The sequence below is a fragment of the Sinohyriopsis cumingii genome, chromosome 15 (assembly GCF_028554795.1).
Source record: "Sinohyriopsis cumingii isolate HCF-2022 chromosome 15, ASM2855479v2, whole genome shotgun sequence".
Classification (NCBI taxonomy): Eukaryota; Metazoa; Mollusca; class Bivalvia; order Unionida; family Unionidae; genus Sinohyriopsis; species Sinohyriopsis cumingii.
In genome coordinates this window covers 31,493,659-31,517,361 of record NC_142975.1, presented here as the reverse complement: position 1 = coordinate 31,517,361, position 23,703 = coordinate 31,493,659, and the positions used below count along the sequence as shown (strand labels likewise).

General features: G+C 36.3%; 1 protein-coding gene across 1 annotated transcript in view; it reads left to right on the top strand.

Annotated features, from left to right (window-relative positions):
* LOC149781502 (uncharacterized) overlaps window positions 1-23,703 on the top strand; it is a 109,752-nt gene that overhangs the window by 21,414 nt on the left and 64,635 nt on the right. Inside the window, exon 3 of the mRNA XM_089934976.1 lies at window positions 20,300-20,603. Coding sequence (XP_089791102.1) covers window positions 20,300-20,603 — 304 coding nt within the window. The remainder of the gene's footprint in view (window positions 1-20,299; window positions 20,604-23,703) is intronic.

Sequence of the window (23,703 nt, the reverse complement as noted above, 5' to 3'; positions counted from 1 at the left end):
TTATCCCAGATGGTCCAGGAGTTTGGCTTGAGTGTATAGTTTCTTTCCTAATGTTTTGCTTTATTGTTGTTTGCTTGATTTCCTGTTGTTGGTTTGTTTGCATGTTTCTTGAATTGGTTATTTCATTTTTGGTGAATTTTGGGGTGCTGGTTATGCCAGTTACTGTCAAATTCATTTGTTAGGTTTGGAATAGTGGTGTCTATATCTTCATTTGTGTCTGGTTTTTCCGCTTCCTTGAAGAGGATTGGCGATAGTATTGGCATTGTATTTATATTGTTCCCTGGAGTGAAGTTTTGTATTTCTTGTAGTTTCTGTCTGTGGGCTGGGGGTGTCTTAGTTATGTCTGCTGATTTTTGGTTTGTTTGGTCTGTGTTTGTGACCAGAATTTGGGGTACCAGTGTGATGTTGGTTGAATTAGAGTTTGCTGTGGTTGGTACGACTTGCGTTAATCTTGCTTGTTTTACATGCTTTATTGGTGCTGTTTGAAGTTGTGATGCATCGAATATTTTTACCGATTTATTGATAGGATTGTTTGGTGGCTTGTGTGTTTGCGTGTTTGGATTGAATAGAGCCATTTGTTTGGACCTAGTTTGCATTCTTCTACTTAAATTGCTTATAGCATTGAATGATGACTTATCTTTTGGTTTTGTCCTAATCCAGTCTGCTCCTCCACTAGAAGTCTCTCCTTTGTTCTTTATTTTCTGTCACGTGGTCCTATCGTTCCATTGTTTGAGAGTTCCTTTGTTCTGTGCAATTCCTTTGTTCACGGCTTGGTGGTTTGCTAATCGTTTCCTCTTCTTGGTATTATTTCTTTGCTCTTATTTTCCTGTTTCTTTATTCTATGTTAATTGGTGATGGTGGTGGCCGTACTCAGTAGAACTTTTAAAATTATACACCAAGCCAGTTTTACACAGTAAACAAATCAAGCAAATTGAGAGAGAGTTTTCAAACTTCCCTTTCATGTCATAAGTCAGTCAACGGACTAGCAATAGCGCTGAAGTTTGCAACATACTTACAATAATAACATGTAAGTCCTAAAAAAGATTGCACCTCTGTCTTCATAGTGGGACATGTGGCATTCCGAAGTTGATCGACTTAAGTACTGTCTGGTTTTAATGTATCTTCACTGAGTGTGTATGTCTGAGATAAGTCAGTCTTCGAAATCCTATGCGACATTTAGAGCCCTGTCTTTCTAAGTCATTTTCTCAGTAAGACCACGTGTTCTTCCCAAGTAGGTTTTGCCAATAACAAATCGTCTATGTTAATTTGAAACTACATCCCTCTTAAAGGTTCTAGCAGTTTCCTCATGATTTGGGTGAAAATGCTGGGTGCATTCTGGACCCCGAATGGCATGACTACCTATTGGTATGTCCCATCTGGTGTTGCAAAGGCAAGTTTTGGACAGTCTTCCCTGTGAACTGGAATTTGCCAATATCCCTTGGACATGTCTATTTTAGAGAAGTATTTGGCATTGGTTACTCCGGCAAATATGGACTCAGGATCCGGTAACATTTTAACCTGAAATTCTGTGATCCTCTTTAATTTTTCTGATAGTCAACACAAAATCTGTGATCACCATCCTTCTTCTGGACCAAAAAAACAGGTGAACCAGTATTTCCCTTTACGCACATTTGTGTGTCCCCTGACGCATGCTGGAGAAAATTGACGCATACATTTTGTTTACATGCATTTTTTTGATGCAAAGGATTTTCATTATGTGAGCAGGATTTATTTAATACCCAATGCACTGGACGAGGGATGGCATCGTATATACTAAGAGCATAGGTGTTGACTGGTTCCCCGCTTTGTTTGTTCCTTGCCTTGCGCTTCTCTCTATTCGTATAGCAGAGTGCAACACAGGGAACATTCAAAACAATGAACCAAACTAGCATAAGCAATATTACGACGGAGTAGCTTCCCCAAATCTCACGAGCTCTCCGGCAATTTCCATTGAGCTCAGCAAGCTGTCATCTAGATGTTTAATCTCAATGCTTGTTGCACTAGAAAGTGATCTCCAGATTAAAACAACGTGCACTAAAAATCATTAGCGAAGAAAGTGAAAGAAGCAGAACATAAAAGAGTAACTGTGGATCTAATTTTAATGAAAAATGGAGAAAATAATACCCTTGACTGGAATATGGTATTCATACATTAGGATTACCGGTGTGACTTATGATCGTGTGATTTCGAAGACTGCAAAAGTGAATAATCCTTTCGTGACAGGGTTTTAGAATTTTAAAAAAATCTGCCCTCGTTCGCCACAAGATATCTGGAGAACACATTATAACCCAAGACATTCTTTCAAAACAAAGAAATCAATAAACTTGCATAGACAAATGCGTTATTTGGATTACAAAGTCAGTGGGTCAGTGCAGATTTTGTTGGTTTTTAACTTTGCTGCAATAAAAGATAGATCTTAAAGTTCAAATGTAATTATTAGAAAGAAGATGAATCATTATCCTCCTTGATATTTGGATAAATATGTTCTAGGACAGAAGTACAATGAAACCGATGATAGTACACATTTTATGAAAGGCAGTAATTTGACTGCCATTTTGTTTAACTCATTCAGCCCCAGACCCGTTATCAGTATCACTGCTGCTATGCTCCAGCAGCGCTAAGCTGTGTCTAGCTGTGTGTGCCCCAGAATTTTTACCTGTTTGAAAAATTTTGTAAACATCGTGCACATGCATTCACTCTTAGCTTAATTTTTCTGCTTATATCCAATTAAAATCCAAGAAAGTTTCACCATTTATTGCAAATGAATTTGTCTACACAGTGATGTATTTTTTTCCCCTATTTGTCCAAGTCTTTCATGACTTATTTATACAGAATTTACAAAATTATGTGCAATGTTTATCTGCAAGAATTCGATCATCATCGCTGTCAGCATCCTCATCTTCGGACGATTCAATCAAAGAAACTTCTATGTCCGAATCAAAATCTCACAAAATATCCAACTGCCGAACATATCTTTCCTCAGCTTGCTCAGTATTTTCAAGATCAAACCCGAGAAACTCCTCATTTTTGCTCTCATCAAAAATCACTCTTACGTCCGCCATCATTTACGATTTTTCATGACCAGAACACATGTAGTTAAACCGCTTTCAAAACAGGAGCCCTTAGCTTCTGAGCAATTCAAATTTCCACAAAAGAAAGTAAAATCATTTCTGATTGGTTTAATAGTTGTTAGTTCTTGGAATAAACCCATTTCTAACCAATCAGAGACGTTGAATCTAACACACATTCATCACGCTTGGAGACGGGATCGGCCATAGAATGCAGTAAAAAAAATCACGACTACAGGCGGGATCGGCCATTGAATGCAGAAACTGGATCACGCCAACATACGGGATCGGGGCTTAAAGGGTTAAAAGATCTATTTGGTTTATTGTATTGGCTTGTATGTACTGTATTGGGCTATAATATTGCTTCATAATGATTATAAGGAGACTGTTAAAAGTACGACTTCAAAACAAAAATGAACTAATAAAATTATTCTTTGAATGGACAATGCATTTGTTTGTTAATTGTGCATGTTGGTTTATTTGTATGTTTAGAGAGAGAGAGAGAGAGAGAGAGAGAGAGAGAGTATGTTGTGCAAGTTGCAATATTCTATTTCAAGCTGAAAAAGTACAAGTCATATAAAAAATTGTCAGTACATTTTTGACCCCCCACATTTTTTATTTGACCCCCCAGTTCTGACACCTAGTTTTTTTTTTTCCCCCTCAATTTTACACCTCTGGGGGATACACTGCAGTGAACTATATGCAGATTCGGCTGGTTCAATGATTCCTAAGTCAAACATAGTTCTAATTTTGTCCCATACAGTTTCTAACTTCACATGAGGTAGTGGATAGGGTTTCAGTTTCACAGGCCTTTCATCCAGCAGCTTCAAACTGAACTCTTCCAAATTCGTCATGCTTAGTCTTTCTGTCAAGACACTTGAATAGTCGTGGAGTATTTCCTCCACCTCCTCACATTGTTCTGATGTTAACGGTACATCAAGGACAGCGTTGACATAGGTTTCAACCCTTGTCAAAGGACAACTAGGAAGTACTTCTACCACTCCTCTGTTGTCATCAGGTTCTCCAGTCGCAACTGTAGCAACCACAAACTCAGTGGGTGTCTCCTTTTCACAGTAGCGTTTAGGAAGGTTAATGTGGCACAACTTCTCTTTATCTCCTACCCGGACACAGTAGATCTGTCCACCCTTTTTTTTTTCTTTACAAGGAACCGTCCCCTCCAAGATACTTGGAGTTTGTTGTGCTCCAATGGTAACAACAACAACACCTTGTCACCCACTTCAAACTTCTGTTCCTTTGCCTTCTTGTTGTAGTACTTGGCTTGACGTCCCCATGCATCACAGAGATTCTTCTGGGCCAAGTTGCAAACTTTCTCTCGTTTGTTACGGAGATCAACAACATACTGATACATTGTTCATACTCTCTCAGATGCCTTTTCATCCATCCTCAACTTATTCAATACAGCCATGGGTCCTCTCACTTTCCTCCCATAAACTAGTTTGAAAAGTGAAAATCCTAGACTAGCTTGGGGTACTTTGCATATGCGAAAAGTACCATGGGAAGGTATCGATCCCAGTCCTTAGGTCAACCGTCACACAACTTCTTCACAGCTTGCTTTAAGGTCCCATTGTAACGCTCTTCTAGACCATTGCACTGCGAGATTTGATGAAAAGATTAAAGAGATATACTGAAATTGATAATCTGAACAGTAGAATTGATGCTATACAAACCAATATAACGAATGCATTTATGTTCGGTTCATATATCTTATCTGACGAGGAAGTCAAAAACTAGTGATTCCCAAACTCCTTGAAAATAAGTTAACCAAAGGATGTTTTAGAACAATCAGTCTCATATATTTGTTATAAAAAGAGAAGATCATTGTGATCATGTATTTCAAAATGAGAGTAGTATGCCCGGTCTTAAAGTATTTTTCTTAATTGATGATTATTTTGTGAATATACCATCCCCACAAAACTCGGGATAAGTAAGCTGCAAACCGTTAAAATAATGTATGAAACATCAGCAGGATTTACAGTGACGTGTGAAAAAAATTAATGTCATTGTTATTGCTGAGAAAATTTTAAAATCAGACAATCAAGACACAACAGGCCACACAACTTAATCATTTATAATGGTAGATATTTACGGAGGATCTGCTATACATAAAGGTCCCAGGGACATTGATCTGTCAGCAAATGCGACATGAGATGAACTTAAATGCTGATCTTTTGACCTGCGTCGGCTTTGATCCAGATGAGGTTGTTGTTTTTTAGGATCAAAATGGGTGCCTGAAGATGAGCAATATCAAATGGGTCACTATTATCCTGTGAATTTTGTGTGTGACCAACGATAACATTGTGGTATTTATTGATGGTCAAAAGACACTGATGGTTAAAAAAGTCATCACTCGAGCGTATCGATCAGAGGGACCATAAGAGAGATCTTTTAAATGTATTGCTAAAGCTGGCAAAACAATGACTGGTGAACTCAGCATGAGCGGAAACAGAATTGGTAATTTGAGAACTAGAATTGGACGATGGCGCTGCAACAAAGAAATATGTGGACAATAATGACATTGGGACATGGACCTTGTTAATAATGATAAGTGATGGATTGGCCATATTCAGATCTGAATATAATAATCTTGTAACTGCGTTTATGAATTTTCAATGAAACATAAGTAGAGTTGCTACTAATTTCTTTGGAAATCCAATGGTCACTGGCGTTAAGCTCACAGAAATCAATGAAAAAAGATCAAACCTATTCAAGATCTCATGACTCCATTCATCAACAAGGTTGACACAGTAGCCTCTGGATCAACACCATGGTCATAACAAATCAACTCCATCAAACGTACCATTGAGGTTACATGGGTGTACAGGCTCTCCGTCTTTAGGGCTGTGCAATTTAGGATATTTACCACATTTCCATGGTGTCATTTCACCAATAGATTTTCTGGAACCATGTCAGTTGTGTTTAATCAAATACTGAGGAAGCATACTGGAATCAACAGATAAAAGACTTAACTACAGTGACATATTGGTAGTGTCTTGAATTCACAGTGCAAACACCTCAATTGATTACTTTGTATATAAGTTATGAATCCCACACAACCATGTGGATATAATCGGGCATGTGCATGGAAGGCATCGCTGGAAGAAATCATCGACAAGCACATGACAAAAAAAAATATTGCAGACAAGTCATCAACAGTGTTGTATATGCTGTGTCCTCTTTGGTCACTGGAACAAGGATGTTAATCACTACGTTGTCAGTGATGCACATGATACTGCTCATGTTTGGAATCATTGTCAGTGTTGTCATTGATGATGCTGGTATTCTTAATATTATCACACAAAAACTATCATTATGTGATGGTATAGATTACATCAACACAGAAATAACATTGACTGTGACATGTGAATAAATATATCATTGATACTGTCAGGGGGGTTAAACAACTGTGCAGTATCAAACAAATTTACTACAGTTAGAGATATTTATTACCAGTATCACAAAAACGCAACTGAAGTTGCCAGGTCCACATTTACAATCCGATGTTTAGATAATAATGACTGGAGCAAATTATCACTAACACAATGTTACTGCTGACCACAGTATCAGCAACATCAATGCGGACAGAATTTGATAACAGTTTTCGAACTCCAATAAAAGCGCCTAATGGTTGTTACTTAAGATTGTACTGGCACAGTTATAACTTATAGTTGGCCAAGTATCAGAGAAAAGTCATTCGGTGAATTGTCTGCTAACAATTCACTAGTACTCATCTATAAAGCCATCATCACGACTGGTGTCAGGGAAAATCCAAATCTGGGAAGTCGTTACCATTCCAACAGGATCATATCAAATCAAACAAATTAGTGGTGAATTTCGGTGCAGAATTCAATCAATAATGGGAAAAGAATTGAAGATCTCTAACAATGTACACAAACCATCGTTGAGTGCCATCATTGAAATATCGACACCAGATTATTCCGTTGACATTTATAGGTCCTCAATCAGAACTGTGCTGGGATGGTTGATGGTAGCACCAGCTGTTGTGGGACCACTCTAACATAACAACGATCCAGTGGGTTGTGGTCATCACGTATCACCAGGCATTGTCAATATCACATTGACGATTTCTGTAAATCTAGTCTGTGGCGCAGTTGATGGTAGCTAGACTGGATCTGGGCAAACATCCCACAGGCAGGCCCAGCAGGGATATATTCTTTACAGCTTTTATTCAGATATCCCACCAGGTTATTTCATTGTGTCGGTGCTCACTAATTCTGTTTTTTTTTAAATGTCATAATCTGTCATAACATGGTATGTTGTTTAAGAAATGCAGCTGGCCATGTAACCACCATTTTTACAGATTAAACCAAGCCAACAGAAGTCTATAGTGAAAGAACATACCTTCTTCAGAAACACCAATTCTAACATAAAATTTACTACAACCAATATTCTAATTAACTATATTACCTTTCATTCAGACAAAACTTCTGCTTCGTGAACAAAGTATGCGCTCCTCTGATCATGGTCACAGTTGGTTCCGCATAATAACAACTTCAGAACTCTGCTGGCATTAACAATGTGCAAGTGCTTGTAATCGAATGCCAATATCTGTGCATGTTCCAGTGATTCAAGGTAGTTTCATTTGCTGCTGTTGTGATGTTTAAAGAACTTTTTGAGCACCACGATAAAAAGACCCCATCTGAACCGACGGATTCCACATGTAACATGGTTGACTCGAAATTCAGTATATTGAAATTAAGACTTGTAGTTTCAAAATATGAACCTTTATTATGCACTGTATCTGTGTATTTAAAAGGTTTTAGCATGTTTTGTTATCTGTAGGCTATTATTCTCTTCCTGGTGTCTTTGTTGTAATTGTACAGGACAATAAATAGTACATGGTTTGGTGGAGACAAGTTATATGCGTGACTAATATTTCCAGGTCTTAAAGTTTGCAAATATGTAAAGTTACATTTTTCTGGCCTTGGATTATATATTATTTTGTTTTTAATAAATTTATAATTATGTATTTTGTTGCTCTTAACTTTGGTAATGTTCTCCACAGATTTAGTAGTCATCTTTCTTTGAATCTGTTAAAAACCCTACAGTCCCTAAAGCTACAGAGACAAAATCTCTACCACACAATGTCACAAATAGCAATAATGGGACTTCATATTTCAGACATGATAACGGCTTTAGCTTTTGTAATACACTGGATTCTACCAAAGACAGAAGAAAACATCAAAGAACATGTTAATTCACAGAAAAACACTCTCATAATTAGAGATTCTATAATTAAATATGTAAATGAAAGCGGTCTGAAACCCTGGGTTAAAGTTAAGTGTTTACCCAGGTGTAGAAGTGGGTCATATATTTGATGCCTTGAGAAAAATTAACCATTTTAAATTGACACAGTATAATCAGTGTTGGTGGCAGTGATGTAACAATGTTCATATTGACAAGATTGAAACCAAATTTTATAGCATCCTAAACAACATATACCTAGAAAATCATAAGTGCTCAGTCTTTTTATGCAGTGCATGCCCAAGAATTGACACTGACATTCATGGGTTGAATGCTATAATTGAACATCTGGTTCAGGAGTGGAGTCACAAAATGAACATGGATTCATGACCTAGTCTGGATTAGTTTTGGAATACTTAATGCCGAACGACAAAATTCTTATAAATAAGAAGGGTTTATCCCACTTTCTCAATGCAGTAAATGAGATTTTCCCAGTACTAATGGACAGCTTTGACACTTCTAAAAGGCATAGAAACAGATCACAAAAATAATTGGTACCATTCAAACTGTTCTAACCATTATCAGAAATCAAGATGTTTCTACTGTTCTGAATGAGGGCATATTTAATGTGCAATCATGCAGACACACGAGCAAAATACAGTGTCATAACTGTCTACAGTATGGGCATACGGCAAAACAGTGCAAAATGTTCCACTCAGATATTCATTATTAGGAAAATGCCAGTGAAGATGGAACCATAAGTTTAACAACCAAATACATTTTTCCAGAAACTTCTAAATATCCTATAAGATCTACCAAGTGTACTCCATGTGATGGCAGTAAACAAGCAACAAATGAGTCACAGATGATGTCCATGGAATTACCTCTGGTGCAATCCCATTAAGTGCCTCCATCAATGAAAGTGACCAGAATGTGTTAACTGCTACTAATGTAATTGTTGAATGTTGTAATGCTTCAAGAGTTATTGAAAAATCTTCTGAAAAAAAACAATTGATAGTCATGATTTAGGGCTGGGGTCTCAAACTCAAACCACCTGGAGGGCTACATGAAATCATTTTTGATGGCCCAAGGGCCGCACCACCTTTGTTATCTCTCATGACACCTTGTGACGCCAATCATTTTGTGGGCTACAGGATACGGCTTGGCAGGTCGCATGTGGCCCTCAGACTGCATGTTTGAGAGGAATATGATGGTCATATATTGATAATGAAAATATAAATTCAGGTATTCCATATCATTCATCTCAAAACCATCAAAACTTATAATTCTCTGTAAATCAAAAAAATGTCTCAGAATTTTTCTTCTGAACATCCAATTATCTTTTTCCAAAACTAGGCGAAATCAAATTACTTCTTTCAGGAAATAACTCGGTAATTGATATTTTTGCTTTCTGTGAAACCTTCTTCCATGAACTTTTTCATGATGACAAACTTAAAATGCCTAACTACAGTTTTCAAAGAAAAGACCAACTTTAACAAAAGGGTGGTGGGCTTCTCATTTACATTAAGGATGACATTTCTTTCAAATGTTGATATGATCTTGAGGAAATTGGTATGGAAATAATTTGGCAAGAAAGGAAACATAATGTCCAAAAATCATTTGTATTAGGCTGTGTATATAGACCACTGAACACTGACAATACTTGGTATAATAGTCATTTCAAAATAAGCTTGAAACTCTATACATAGAAAATAAAGAAGTCTCTTTAATGGGTGACTTCAACTACAGTTTGTTTTATGAAACCAAACAAAGCTGGATTAAAATCATGAATTTCCTGAATTGTCAATGGCTTGTAAGTTCATGTACCCACTAGGATAACAGAGGCATCTGAAACACTAATTGATCACATCTATACTAGCAATGCTGACAATATTAATAGAAGTTGCAGTTCCCCAATATTCCATAAGTGATCCTTATCCTATATGCTATACTCACAAATTAAGTTGTTGTTGTAGGGTTTAACACTACTTCTCAGCACAAGATAGGCTATACATGGTGGCCAGGACATATATTAATGGTAGAGGAAGAACCTGGGAAAACCCCAGGAAAGAACCACCAACCTACAAGAAATTGCTGGCAAGCTTTCTCACATACCCACATTGGCTGAACTGGAAACTCGAACCCACGCAGACAGAGGTGAGATAGCAGTGATCCGTAATGATGATTGTGCTTTAGACCACTTGGCCACTTTTATTCCCCAATAATTCTGTAAAAAAAGTAAAACTCATCATCACAAAAACGTCAAGTATGGAATAATGAAAAGATTTCAATTCACAAATATTTCTTAAAGAACTGAAAGATATCACTTGGTCAGTAATTTAATGTTTTGATGACCCATCACATGCTCTTGACATCTGGAGAGATATTTTAACTGACACCCTGACTACTCATGCTACTTTTAATTTCAAGAGAGTCAAGCAACAAAATTAACCAAACTGGATTACAGGTGATACACTGAATGCTCTTTAGATGAGAGATAGATTTCAAAAATGAGAAGAAAAAAAAGTTAAATTTTTAGAGAAACAGAGTAAAGTCTGTTTTTTTTTGTTAAGTTTAGGCTGTATTAAACAGCAACACAGAAAGAGTGAAAACAACTAGCCTTTTTTAAAATTTAACAAATATTTTATTTCTCTGGAAAAATTCTGTAAAAATGAAAAAAGGAGAAAAACTTAGTTTCAAGAATCTGATCCAAAAATAATCCAAGAACAATCCACGAATCAAATTGCAAAAGTCCTAGTAATAAATGTTCTAATAATTTCAAGTTTGAATCCTGATGGAAAATGCAAGATGGGTGACGATGACGTATGCTGTAGTCTGTACTGTACTGTCCTCTACAGTTCCTTGTAGAAATACAAATAATGGCACTCCGATGTTGGAAATCCAAATTAAATTTGTAAGCAATGTCTTTCCAAAATTTCTGTGTGAGTACTCCTCAAAATATTTCCAGAGAAAAAAGAATTAATCCTTTTGAAATCCAACTGATCTGAAGAAAGTTAGAACCCAAAATCTGGCTACAACTAAATAACTTGACATCAGTGTAAAAAGCCCCAAACTGAGAAATCTCTCTCTACACATCTTTATTAAAACTAACAAATGCGCAGTAATGGAAAAACTGGAATTGCAAAATTGAAAGGGGGTGTATGTCACGTGATTGTGTTTATGTCATGTACACCAAAAATGACCGTGACGAAAACCAATCATTTTAAAATAAAATAGAACTTATTTACAAAGGTTGCTACAAATTCTGAAACAAGGTCGAGATTTAGATCAACACCTGGTGTTTACGAAAGAATAATTCAGGTCAACTGATTTTCTGGAAAAATGTCTCCAGTGAATAAATTTACATTATAATAGCATATAATAGAATAAAAATTTTAAAACTGACAAACAGTTAACCCTTTACCTCGTAGAGCATAGTGACAAAGTGCAGCACGCTATAAATAGAACACCTGTTACCTAGCCAACCGCATATGCATAGGCCTGCCTGTGAACCATTAAGCAATGTAGTGTATGTTACGTTTAACAGCAGTTTTAACCATTTTACATTTTTGGTACACATCTTATTGTATGTGGAAAAATTTAGCAGTCCGATTGTTATAGCTGTGTAATTATTTTTCACGGAAGAATTTTTTATGTGCTTTAAAATTGAGAGAGAACTCGTTCACCGTCATGTCAGTGAGGCCGTGTGACCAACCGTAGCTGCCATTTCCCATACTCTAAATTTACATGTTTTTCATCTGCGTTTACATCACTAACTCATCTGAATTTGATAATCAATAAAAACTAATTGCTGCCTACATAAATATCAGAGCCTTTACCTAAGTTATTGAATCTTTCATAGTTGTGATTCTAATCGTGAGAACTTCGTAAGTACTGAATGAAATCCTGCCTGTGAACTGTTAAGCAATGTAGTGTATGTTACGTTTAACAGCAATTTTAACCATTTTACATTTATGGTACACATCTATTATATGTGGAAAAATTTAAGAGTAAGTCTGATTGTTATAGCTGTGTAATTATTTTTCACGAAAGAATTTTTTATGTGCTTCAAAATCGAGAAATAACTCATTCACTGTCATGTCAGTGAAGCTGCATGACCAACCATAGCTGCCATTTCTCATACTTGAAATTTACAAGGTTTTCGTCTGCATCTACATCACTAAGCCATCTGAATTGAATAATTTATAAAAACTAATTGCTGCCTACATCAATATTTGAGCCTTTACCTAAGTTATTGAATCTTTCATAGTTGTTATTCTAATCTTGAAAACTTCATACGTACTGAATGAAATCCACAACCGCCATTTTGGAGAGTGGAGATTATGACCCAGTTACTTTAAATAGCAGATATCAACCAGTGCATACATAGCAACCACGTGATCTGACGTAATTGTCATTCACAGAAATGAATGTGGTATCTAATAGGGGGGTTTTCCCCGAAGGTGGCACTACGAAAACCAGCTCAAAATGGCTGATGTTTACATCAGGTGTTTACAGCAGGCGTCAAAAGGCGCTTCCATGCGAATGGAGTAAAGGCGTCAAATGGTGCTTCCATGCGAATGGAGTAAAGGCGTCCAAATTTAAGACGCTTGCATGAGGTAAAGGGTTAAATTAAAATAAATATGAATTAAGAAGCTTTTTAAAAGTTTGGCATGTGTTTGCTGACTTTATATAAGGTAGTATGGAATTCCACAGTTTTGCTCCAGAAAAAGATAAAAAATTCTTATAAAACTGAAACTGGTTTAGGTAAATATAAGTTGTTCTTTGAGACAAATCTTAGTTCATACATATGTACATTTTAAACAAATTTAAAATTACATTTAAGATATCAGGAGCCAAACCATGTAAAGATTTATAGATTAGTAAACCCTTATGAAATTGAGTTCTTTGCTGAAATCGAAGCCACTTTTGGGTCTTAAAAAGATTTGTTGATGGTGTATCTAATTTGATTCTAAATGAGCATTAAAGATAACTCTAGCCACTCTTTTTTTGAAATTTCTGTAATCTCTCCTAATTTTCTTTACCACTATTACCCAAAGAGAACAATTCATATTCTAGGTGTAGCATGATTTATGCATTGTAGAATATCTTTCTCTGTTCTTGAGGGAGATAAGATTTTATTATGTTCAAGAGAAAAAGCAGTGAATTAACTTTTTTAATGACCTTATCAACTTGTATTTTCCAGTACAAGATATTGTCTATCGTCATGCCAAGTAGTTTTTCATTATCAGACTCTTTTATATCCATTCCTTTTATCATTACTTTGAGATCTTTTTTCTCAACATTTACTCTTGCTCGACTACCTATGATCATGACTTTTAATTTGGCTGCATTTATCTTCATACCATTGTGTTCACATCAGTTATTTAGTTTTACCAAATCTTTATTTAATTTATTTAATTTAGTGCTGATCTCGTGGCCTGTTGATCCAGTGTTATATAATGTTGTGTCATCTGTAAACATGGTGTTGTTGGATAGCTATACATGATATGGTAAATCATTGATGTATAGCAGAAAGAGTAATGGTCCAAGAATTGATCCTTGTCGAACACCTGACTTGATCAGTTTCTGTTCTGAAAGTTTATTTAACCCTTTACCTCATAGAGTGTATGTCTTTTTAGCCCTCCGATACACATGTAGCTAAGTTACCCAGGCAGTGCGCTATAAATAGAACACCTTGTATCTATGGGGGCGCCCACCAGTTATTATGTACTTTTGAGAGAGTGATGTATGTAAGGTGAATCTGTTTGCATTTAAAACATGCACAATGGAGAGAATGGTGGCATACCTCTATGCTACATTAATGTAATGTGGATGATATTTTTTTGGAAATTGTACTTGATTTAAACATACTGCTAACTAAAATGAATGTTTTCTTGTGCTAAAAAATCAGCCTGAATTTGTCTGAAGTACACTATCCATAGTAGCTATTAAAACAGGGAAAATGAATTTTGCCAGACTAGACAATACCAGCTTCTGAAAGGGCAATGAATGAATTACTAAATACATAAAATGTAAAAAAAAAGTTATCAGCCCTTTTTTATACAATTTACCTCTGAAGTTCAGGAAGTGAAAATGACCAAGTAGAGCTAGCACTTTTTTGAAAGGTGCCCATCTGGAGTAAGGCCAAGCTGTATACTCTATAACCCATATTACACCCATCAATCATACATCAAAATAAAGGGAATTAAAGGTTCTATGAATTATACCTAAGATATACAAGGTCTTTTTTAAATAGCCAGTACAACCAGTGAGGAAGGCTGGGAAATTCTTTTTCTTTAAAATCCTAACCCTATGCAAAATACAAAACTGTAGAGCCCCACCTATTCAACTTCATACACATAGGCCTGCCTGTTAACTGTGTATGTTACGTTTAACCCTTTAGCTACTACAGCTGTTGTGCAGTCTCACTACTGCTGAGTGCTGTCATATCAGTTACTGAGACTACTGAGGCTGGTTACTAGGCTGTACTAGGCTGAATACTAGAGCATCAAATGGCTGACTACAGAAACTGACAATAAAAACATGGTTACATTTGTATTCATTATTTCATTATTTTTTGGAGGATTTCAGTGAAATAAAAAACAGCTTACCTTGTATAGTGTCTGTTATTCGTATATTTTCACTACATATACTCCTACATCCCATCATACAAGAAATCCCAGTCATATAAACTCAGGGATGGTCCTGGCTTTTAAAAAGCTGTCGCCAAAAAAAACGCCAGCCTCAATATTTTGTCGCCAATTTTCAAAAAAGTGTCGCCAGAACAAGTAGTGTACATTTTTCCAAGTGTTAATTTAGTCTATTAATGTAACAGGCAATGAAAATTACAAAAGATGGGTTAGTTAATACTTTAATTACAACAAGCATTAACAAAATGTTACAAAGTGTTACATGAAGATCTGTCGCGATTTTAGGGCTGCCCACTTGATGAATGCAGTTTCAAAGTCTAATTTTTCACATCTGTACATGCTGATTCTCATTAAATTCTCGAGAGATGAGATGCAGAGTTTATTTCTGATGTCAGTTTTTATGAGGTTCATCTTACTGAATCCACGTTCACAGTCTACAGTGCTGACAGGTGACACCAGTAGTCTCTCAGCAGACCTCCCCCCATGGCTAGCTTCACAAAGCTTGTAGTGAATTACTTCCTAAATCCCAAGAATGATCACTGAATGCTGTATAAATTTTCTCGACAAGCAAAATAGGATCTCCATTCCCACGAATGAAACTTACACGAGTCAACACCTGGCAATATTGGACCGTATATAAGCATAAATTCACACCCAATTTAGGGATTCTTTCACTACTGTATTTTGAGAAATAATTATTTTTAATTATGCAAAACTGGTTGTTTTTTTTTGCTATTTCTTGTTGTGGAGTTTAAGTCTCTGCAGCCGTAACACGGGATTGATGGCAAAAGAAAAAGATCAATGAGTAAAATGCTGTACTGGCGACAGATATAATTGTGATTGAGATTTTTTCCATTTGCGTTGTATTTATACACAGTAGTTGGTACTTAAAAGGTTATCAGTTTTCTACGAAGGTTCAGCAAAACTACTGTATTGGTATATGAAAAAAAAACAAAACAGAAGGATTAGCCATTCAATTAATTGTATCTGTTCTATTCGCGTCTTCAGAAGTCGGTCAGTTGTAGGTATAGTTCGGTAGCATGATTGACTGTATCACAGCATACAGTACTCAGCCCAAATGTCAGCTTAAGCAGATTATGATGTAACAATGCACTGTAAAGATGGGGTTGTCAATACGGACAAAGGATCGTTTGTGTAACAGATTCATTGCAATGCATTGCTTAGTTAAGTTTGTGGCTTCCTTTCGTTCTCCCTTTTAATTTATCCAGTCCAAATCCATGAGTGCATGTACAAATTAAATAACCAAAAAGTCTGTCGCCAAAAAAATCGCCAGATGGGATATTTTTGTCGCCAATAAGGAAAAAATATCGCAATTTGCGACATTGGCGAAGCCCAGGACAATCCCTGTAAACTGTATTGAATCACACAAAATAAATCCAATATTTACGTATGTACATATAAAAACATGAATGAAATCCACACTCTAACTAAAAAGATGAGAGTGGTACCTTTCAAAACAGTCATTATCCACGTATAAATGTACTTGGCATTGTTTGCATCCTATGAAAACTTCATGTCTCCTCCCTTCCCTAACACACATCTTGCATCTCCCACATTTTGGGAACCGTCCTGGCCAGTGCCTTAAACCTTCAACATTAACATTGGACAGAGCTTTTCTTTTCCTACTTCCCTGAAAGCCAGCAACCATACATTTGGCCATGTTCATTCTAAATTCAAGCTGTGTTCTTTTCTTTTCTTTTCCGGACTTGGTTTTGACCTGGTGGTTTGGTGACTCTTTCATACATATCAGGGCATTACATATCGCGGTATCAATGAGAAACCAAAAAAGATATTTCCACCATTTCTTTGCTTTACGACAAGAACTGTATTGCATTCTGTTTTGGTCTGCAATATCCACTCCCCCTTTGTTTTTGGAATACTCATCTGCAACTTTTGGGCAAGTTACTTCTTTTCGTCGGCCGGTTTTTTCTCTTTGAGTAACACTGGACAGATGTGTGGGATCCATGTTGTTATATAAAATATGGACAATTTTCTTGTCTTTCCAGGCAACATCGAGGAAAATAAAAATTCTCAGTTTAGAGGAGAACGTGAAAGTAATTCAACTGACCGGGGTGGGGGTGGGGGGGTCATCGAGGATCCTTGCAGAAAACTAACGTCGGGAAGACTCGGATAAACAATATCGTGAAAGATAATGAAACAATTCTGCAGAAGTGGAAAGGTGAAATGGACGGAGAAAGGAAGATTGTTTGAGCCAGGAGACGTTTGTATCCTGATTTGAAAGACAAGATAAAGCAAAAATTTTGTCAGTTGAATTGGGATATGACGACTTTACCAAAAGTAACGGATGGTTGCACAGATTTCAAGTGCGACACAATATCAAGTGCTCTGTCATTAGCGGCGAATCAGCTGATGTTAATAATGAAGTTGTCGAAGATTGGAACAAAAGACTAAACGATATATGCAGGGGATATGACAGCAAGGATATTTTTAATGTGATGAGACTGGTTTGTTTTTTAGACTGTTACCAACAAAGTGACATGTGAACTGTAACATAATTATGAAGTTTTAAAACTGTATCAATGGTTATTCATAGCATTCTTTTGCAAATGATGACAAAGTTTGTTTTACATTTATTTCACATCATGCATGTGATTTTTTAAATAAAATATTAAATATTTAAAATTAAATGTACTTGTGACACTTTTCATATGTATTTACTATTCGCATTTGTCATCCCCCTCTAGAAAGGCCACCCGCATTATAAGGCCACTTCCCTGCTGCATTAGGGGTGGCCTTATAAGAGGGGGACTACTGTATATGGAAAATCTTCTCATCTTCTGGTTGGCCTCTGGGTGGGTTGATGCTTGTGTCATTGGCATGGAAATATTTCCCTATTTTTTCAGACCTTTCTCTTGTCATGATTTCGGGTATTCCTGGGATCCCAAAATATACAGATGTCATCCAGGCAATGGAATATTTCGGTATTTGCATAATACTCATGACGATGTATATTCCAAGATATGCCCACATCTCCGTGATGCTAGTTTCATACCATTTCTGGTCTTGTTTTTGGCCCAACATTTTCTTGGCATAATCGTTTGTTTCTTTCACAAGTTTTTCCACCAGACTTTCAGGGAAAAAACTGTGGAAAAAATCTTTATTATTGCTTAGTGGGCCAAGCTCGAATGTTGGACCAACACGAGAATCGAAATCATTGATCTCAAACACGGCGAGGTCATCACTCCATTGTGCAAGTGGGACTATGTCTTCCTCATCATCCAATTCAAAATCACTTACATCGGGTGTTGAAACCGGACTTACATCAATATCAGATCCACTTTCTACGAATGCTGCATTAAATTCTTCAGTATCGCTTGCACTGAACCCTTGAGAGTCGCTCATATCTGAATCGGAATCCATTTTTGTTTACATCAACTACATGTGTTTTGTAAAGTGCAGAAAACTGCTTACAGTGTCTAAATTTAACCTCTCAGCTTTCAAACTTGTATCAAAATGTTGAGTAACCAGTCCTCTCATTGGTTATGATAATCAAAAATATGTAAACTTCTGTACTTTCAACCAATCAACGTTTAGTTAACAGCAGTCACGTCTGCATAGATACAACACTGGGGTTTCGAATACTGCTGAATTTTACGCACGTAGGTAACACTGGGATAGTAAACTGGGCTTATCGGCACTGCATATATGCGTCAGTGGGGTTCAGGAGCTATTTCAGTAGACGCTTAGATGCGACAGTCGTAGCTAAAGGGTTAACAGCAATTTTAACCATTTTACATTTTTGGTACTCATCTATTCTATATGGAAAATTTTTAGAGTAAAGTCTGACCGTTATTGCTGTGTAATAAGCTTTTTTAATAAAGTCATTATTATTAATTATTATTATTATTATCTCATCATGTACATATTTTATGGTAGCTGTAGATCAGTTATCCACTATTCAATAGCATTTGTTGTCGAAAGACATCTCATCTTGCAGAAAGTTTAAATATATATATATATATATATATAATATTGTAGAAAACATCGTGGAAGATTGGTCAGTCATTGTGTGATTTGATTTTGATTTTAACATAGCTTTATCAATTTTTTAGTCATATCGCTATGATGTCTGCACTGTGGCAGTTTATAGTGATTTCTAGCACTGGGGCATCATGCCACAGACATGTAGCATGATGTCCCACCCAGTCACATTATCTTGACACCAGGCCGACCAGTCCTAACACTAACCTCTTAATGCTGAATGCCAAGCGAGGCAGCTGTTAGTACCATTTTTGTAAGTCTCTTGTCTCTGGTATGACTCTGCCGGAGATCGAACCCATGACCTCCCACATCCAAGGTGGACGCTTTAACCACTAGGCCACCAGAGAGTGGTCAGTCAATAAGATGATCTTTAAATAAAGTCATTTTGTTGTTATTATCATTATTATTATTATTTTCTGCCATATAAGTGATAGTTATGGGAAAGAAGACTTGATTTTGTTTGTACTGGGTATCTTAATTGGATTGTCATGAAATGTATCAAAGGCGTCACTATGCATAAGAGGAGTTGGCTTCGAAAGGCATCAGTATGTAGTAATCGGATAAAGAAAACTTATGTTTTTTAAAAAGGTATACGAACATTGAAAAAGTATTTGCAAAACTTGTCCTGTAAAGCAGAATAGAAGTAAAAATGTATACTTCACACAAATTGAGTTATATATAATTACCAAATTTGGTTTCTTCTGTGCTCTATACAGCTTACTCAAGTACATTATTTCTGCCTCCATAACACTTGTACTGTTCAAAAGAATTTTTTTTAAAAGAAAAAACTTTTTGTTACAAAGATAAATGTCTTATTGACAGATGGGAATGACATAATTTGAAACATTTTACATTTTAAAATAGAGAAGAAAACATCCTGAATGCAGGAAATTTCAGTTTGTATTTTGTATGGTGCATTTAGCAGACTTAAAATGATCACAGTTGTAATTTCCTAAATATTGAAGATATTTCACTTTGCTTAAAAAAATTCAAAGAATGTATTTCAAATATGGTGCATAGAAAAACCATATATTAAAGCCCTTTTTAAAGTCATCTGTGGTAAAGGTTCTTTGATATTTACTTGTAAAGAACTAATCCCCCTGTGTAAAATGCAAAAATACAGTGCCTCATTTTGGAAAAACAAAAACATCTGGAAACTGAAAGATTGAAAATATTTTTTATTGGCTACTTTTTTGAATTTTTTTGTTTTCAATTTAACCTCCACCTGTAGGTGTAGATAGACGCATTTGTGTTTTGAAGATTTTAGGTAAAAGAAGAGTATTGCAATATGGCCCCCATTATCACTTCATGAAAACTGCATCTCTTTTTCAGAAATTAGTCTAGAGTTTGATGTGGAAAAGAGCCCGGAAGCTACGATTCCTCCTGATGCTGACAGAAAATACAGTGTTTCCTTGAATATGGTCACAAGTTTCCCTGTTGAAGTGCATATAATGGAAGATGGTGCAGCAGCAGTTTCAGCAGAACTGCTCAGCCTAAACTACAGTGTGTCAACAATTGATGTGCATACTGCAGTCAGTCCTGGAACGCAAGATGACTGGGCTAAGTCTGGGGGCATTTTATGTCAATGGGGCCATAAAGGACCTTTCCCCCAGTGGATGGACCGGAAGTTGTTCACGTAAATATATAATATACATTCAAATACACGTGCTTAGGCAGATACCTTCATTATGCAAATAATAATAATTGTAATAGTAATAAAGACTTTTTCTTTTGCGGGTGTATCAGATATATTATCACTTCAGATCCTCAGGTAACATTAAAACACTTTACCTCATGCAAGCATCTTTGGACGCCTCTACTCCATTCACATGGAAGCGCCTTTTGACACCTGCTGTAAACATCAGCCATTTTAAGCCGGTTTTCATTGCACCACCTTCGGGGAAAACCCCCTATTAGATACTACATTCATTTCTGCGAATGACAATTACATCAGATCATGTGGTCACTGTTTATGCACTGGTCGATATCTGCTATTTAAAGTAACTGGGTCGTAATCTCCCCTCTCCAACATGGCGGTCGCGGAATTCATTCAGTACTTATGAAGTTTTCACGATTAGAATCACAACTATGAAAGATTCAATAACTTAAGTAAAGGCTCTGATATTGATGTAGACAGCAATTAGTTTTTATAAATTATCCAATTCAGATGGCTTTAAGTGATATAGACGCAGACGAAAACCTTGTAAATTTCAAGTATGAGAAATGGCAGCTTCGGTTGGTCATGCAGCCTCACTGACATGACAGTGAACATGTTCTCTCAAGATTTTAAAGCACATAAAAAATTCTTCTGTGAAAAGTAATTACACAGCTGTAACAGTCGGACTTTTCCACACATAATAGATGGTTAAAATTGCTGTTAAATGTAACATACACTACATTGCTTAACAGTTAACAGATAGGCCTATGTGTATGGAGTCGAATAGGTAACAGGTGTTCTATTTATAGCATGCTGCCCTTTGTAACTATGTTCTATGAGGTAAAGGGTTAAGTATAAAAACACAAAGTGTATGATAGTGCAATAACAAAATAAATTGGAGTGGATGTATTTCAGCATTTGTAACAACTGCCTTTCACGATTTCAAACTGTTGGAGAGATGCATTTCCAAATGTCTCTTATAATGGTTACCTTTTAAAGTACTATTTATTTCACTCGTCACGTTTGGGATTGAGACCAGACCACTCTTGTCAGTGTTTACAGAACTTACTGACAAACCGTTGCATGCTGTTGACAAAGAGGCATTGGTTGGGACTTGATGTAAAGATCACATTTGACTTCATTTAGCATAATATGCAGTACATCTTGTACAATTTTTCAAAACAGCCACACTTCACAATGTGGGGCATTCAGTGTGTGGGACTTAATCCCTTCCACTTACACTCCATGTTAATACTTGATGGAGGAATAAATACCTACAAATGACCAATGTACCTTGGTAGGCTTGCTGATTGCAATTACATGATGGAAGCAGGGTCGACATTATTGAAATTTGAACAGCCAGTGAATGAAGACAACCCTTGGAATGACTGAGACATCAAGAGTGATTTAAAACCAGACACCATTGCAATAGTCACGCATTTTTATTTCAACTATATTTTGGCCAATAGAAAGATAATTTAAAAGGTCTTATATATTGCATATTTAGAAAAGGTTGATGAACTTTTATTTAATAATTTTATGCTTTTACTTGATTGAAATATATTGGAACAAATTGTGTGCATTGGAACAAATTGTGTGCACTGACTTGATGTGAGGCACACCTTGTTTAACTTCTCTTGAATATCATTTTTTCCTCTTGTTTGTAAGGAAAAGTAATCCTTTGATATATGGACCATTAAATTCCAAGTCGACAACCACTTCTGTTAAAAAAGACAATCAGTGAAACAAAAAATAAATGAATTTACACTTAAATGCTAGCCACGTGTTTACGTGTTTAGTCCTTAACCTTTTTCCTCATTGGATCTGTTGCTGTGTAGGCAGTTGACATGTACCAAAGTCGTATAATGTGCTATAAACCAAACATCTGTTATCTACAAGAATCATACACATAGGCCTGCCTGTTGACAAGGATTTTAGAAATTTCTTACAAAATGTCAAGGAATAGCTATATTTTGTTGTTGTTGTTGTTGTAGGGTTTAACACCATTTTTCAGCACATGATAGGCTATACATGCCAGTATTAATGGTGGAGGAAAAACCCCAGAAAGAACCACTGACGCACTAGAAGCTACAGGCAAGCTTTCTCACATACCCACATTAGCCAAATCCGAGACTTGAACCCACACAGACAACGGTGAGATGGCAATGATCCGTAATGGATAGCGCTTTAGACCACTTGGCCACTCAGGGCCCCCTGCTATTTTTTTAATTTATGAGCAATATGGATTCACAAATGATCAAATACATAAGGAAGATTCAAATTTCTGACGTCGAAATTCACTCGTTAACTCTTTATGGCCTGGAGATTTTGTCATTTTCACCTGAAATATGAATTACAGGAAACACACTTTGGGGTTACTTCTGAATACATCTAAACAGTGCATCCCCTAGGGATGTAAGACTGAGAGTCAAAAATCTTGGTGTCTGAACTAGGGGTCATACTGAGTATAAAACAAAACTTTGGAATCAAAACTGGGAGCCAGATTAAAACATTAGGGGTCACTGAAGCGCAGATGAGGGTAATGGGGAAACACTGATCCAAATACATGTGCTTCCAGAAGATTCTCATTCAGTCGATTGCCTAAATGTGTTAGTGACGTCGTTCTTTAATTTAAAAAAAAAAATTGTTTGGGGCTTATTGGACCCATCATTTTCGTGTCCTGGCCACTTCTTACTACAAATTTCAAACTTGTCTTACTTTTTGCAAAGGTTCACCTGTCCGTGTGCAGTTCAGACCAGTCAACCTTAGATCTTAGACCAAAATGTTCAGACACAAAATCCAGTTCCGACAACTAGCAAATGTTTGGTGTTAAAAAATCAGGTCTCAGAAATGAAGTTTTTTCTTATGTATTTTGTAATGTGAGTAGAAAGACAAATCATTTGGTATCATTGTAGATCTACATCTTTGTTTTTGTAATACCACCCATTTTGGTGTATCTTAAATGACCTTGATGATACAGATGGGGGAATTAGGGAACAACCTCATGAAGCATGAATGTGTCACTCGGCCGTTATGAGTTGAGTTTATAACAGTATAGTAGATGTTAAGTTTAACATCA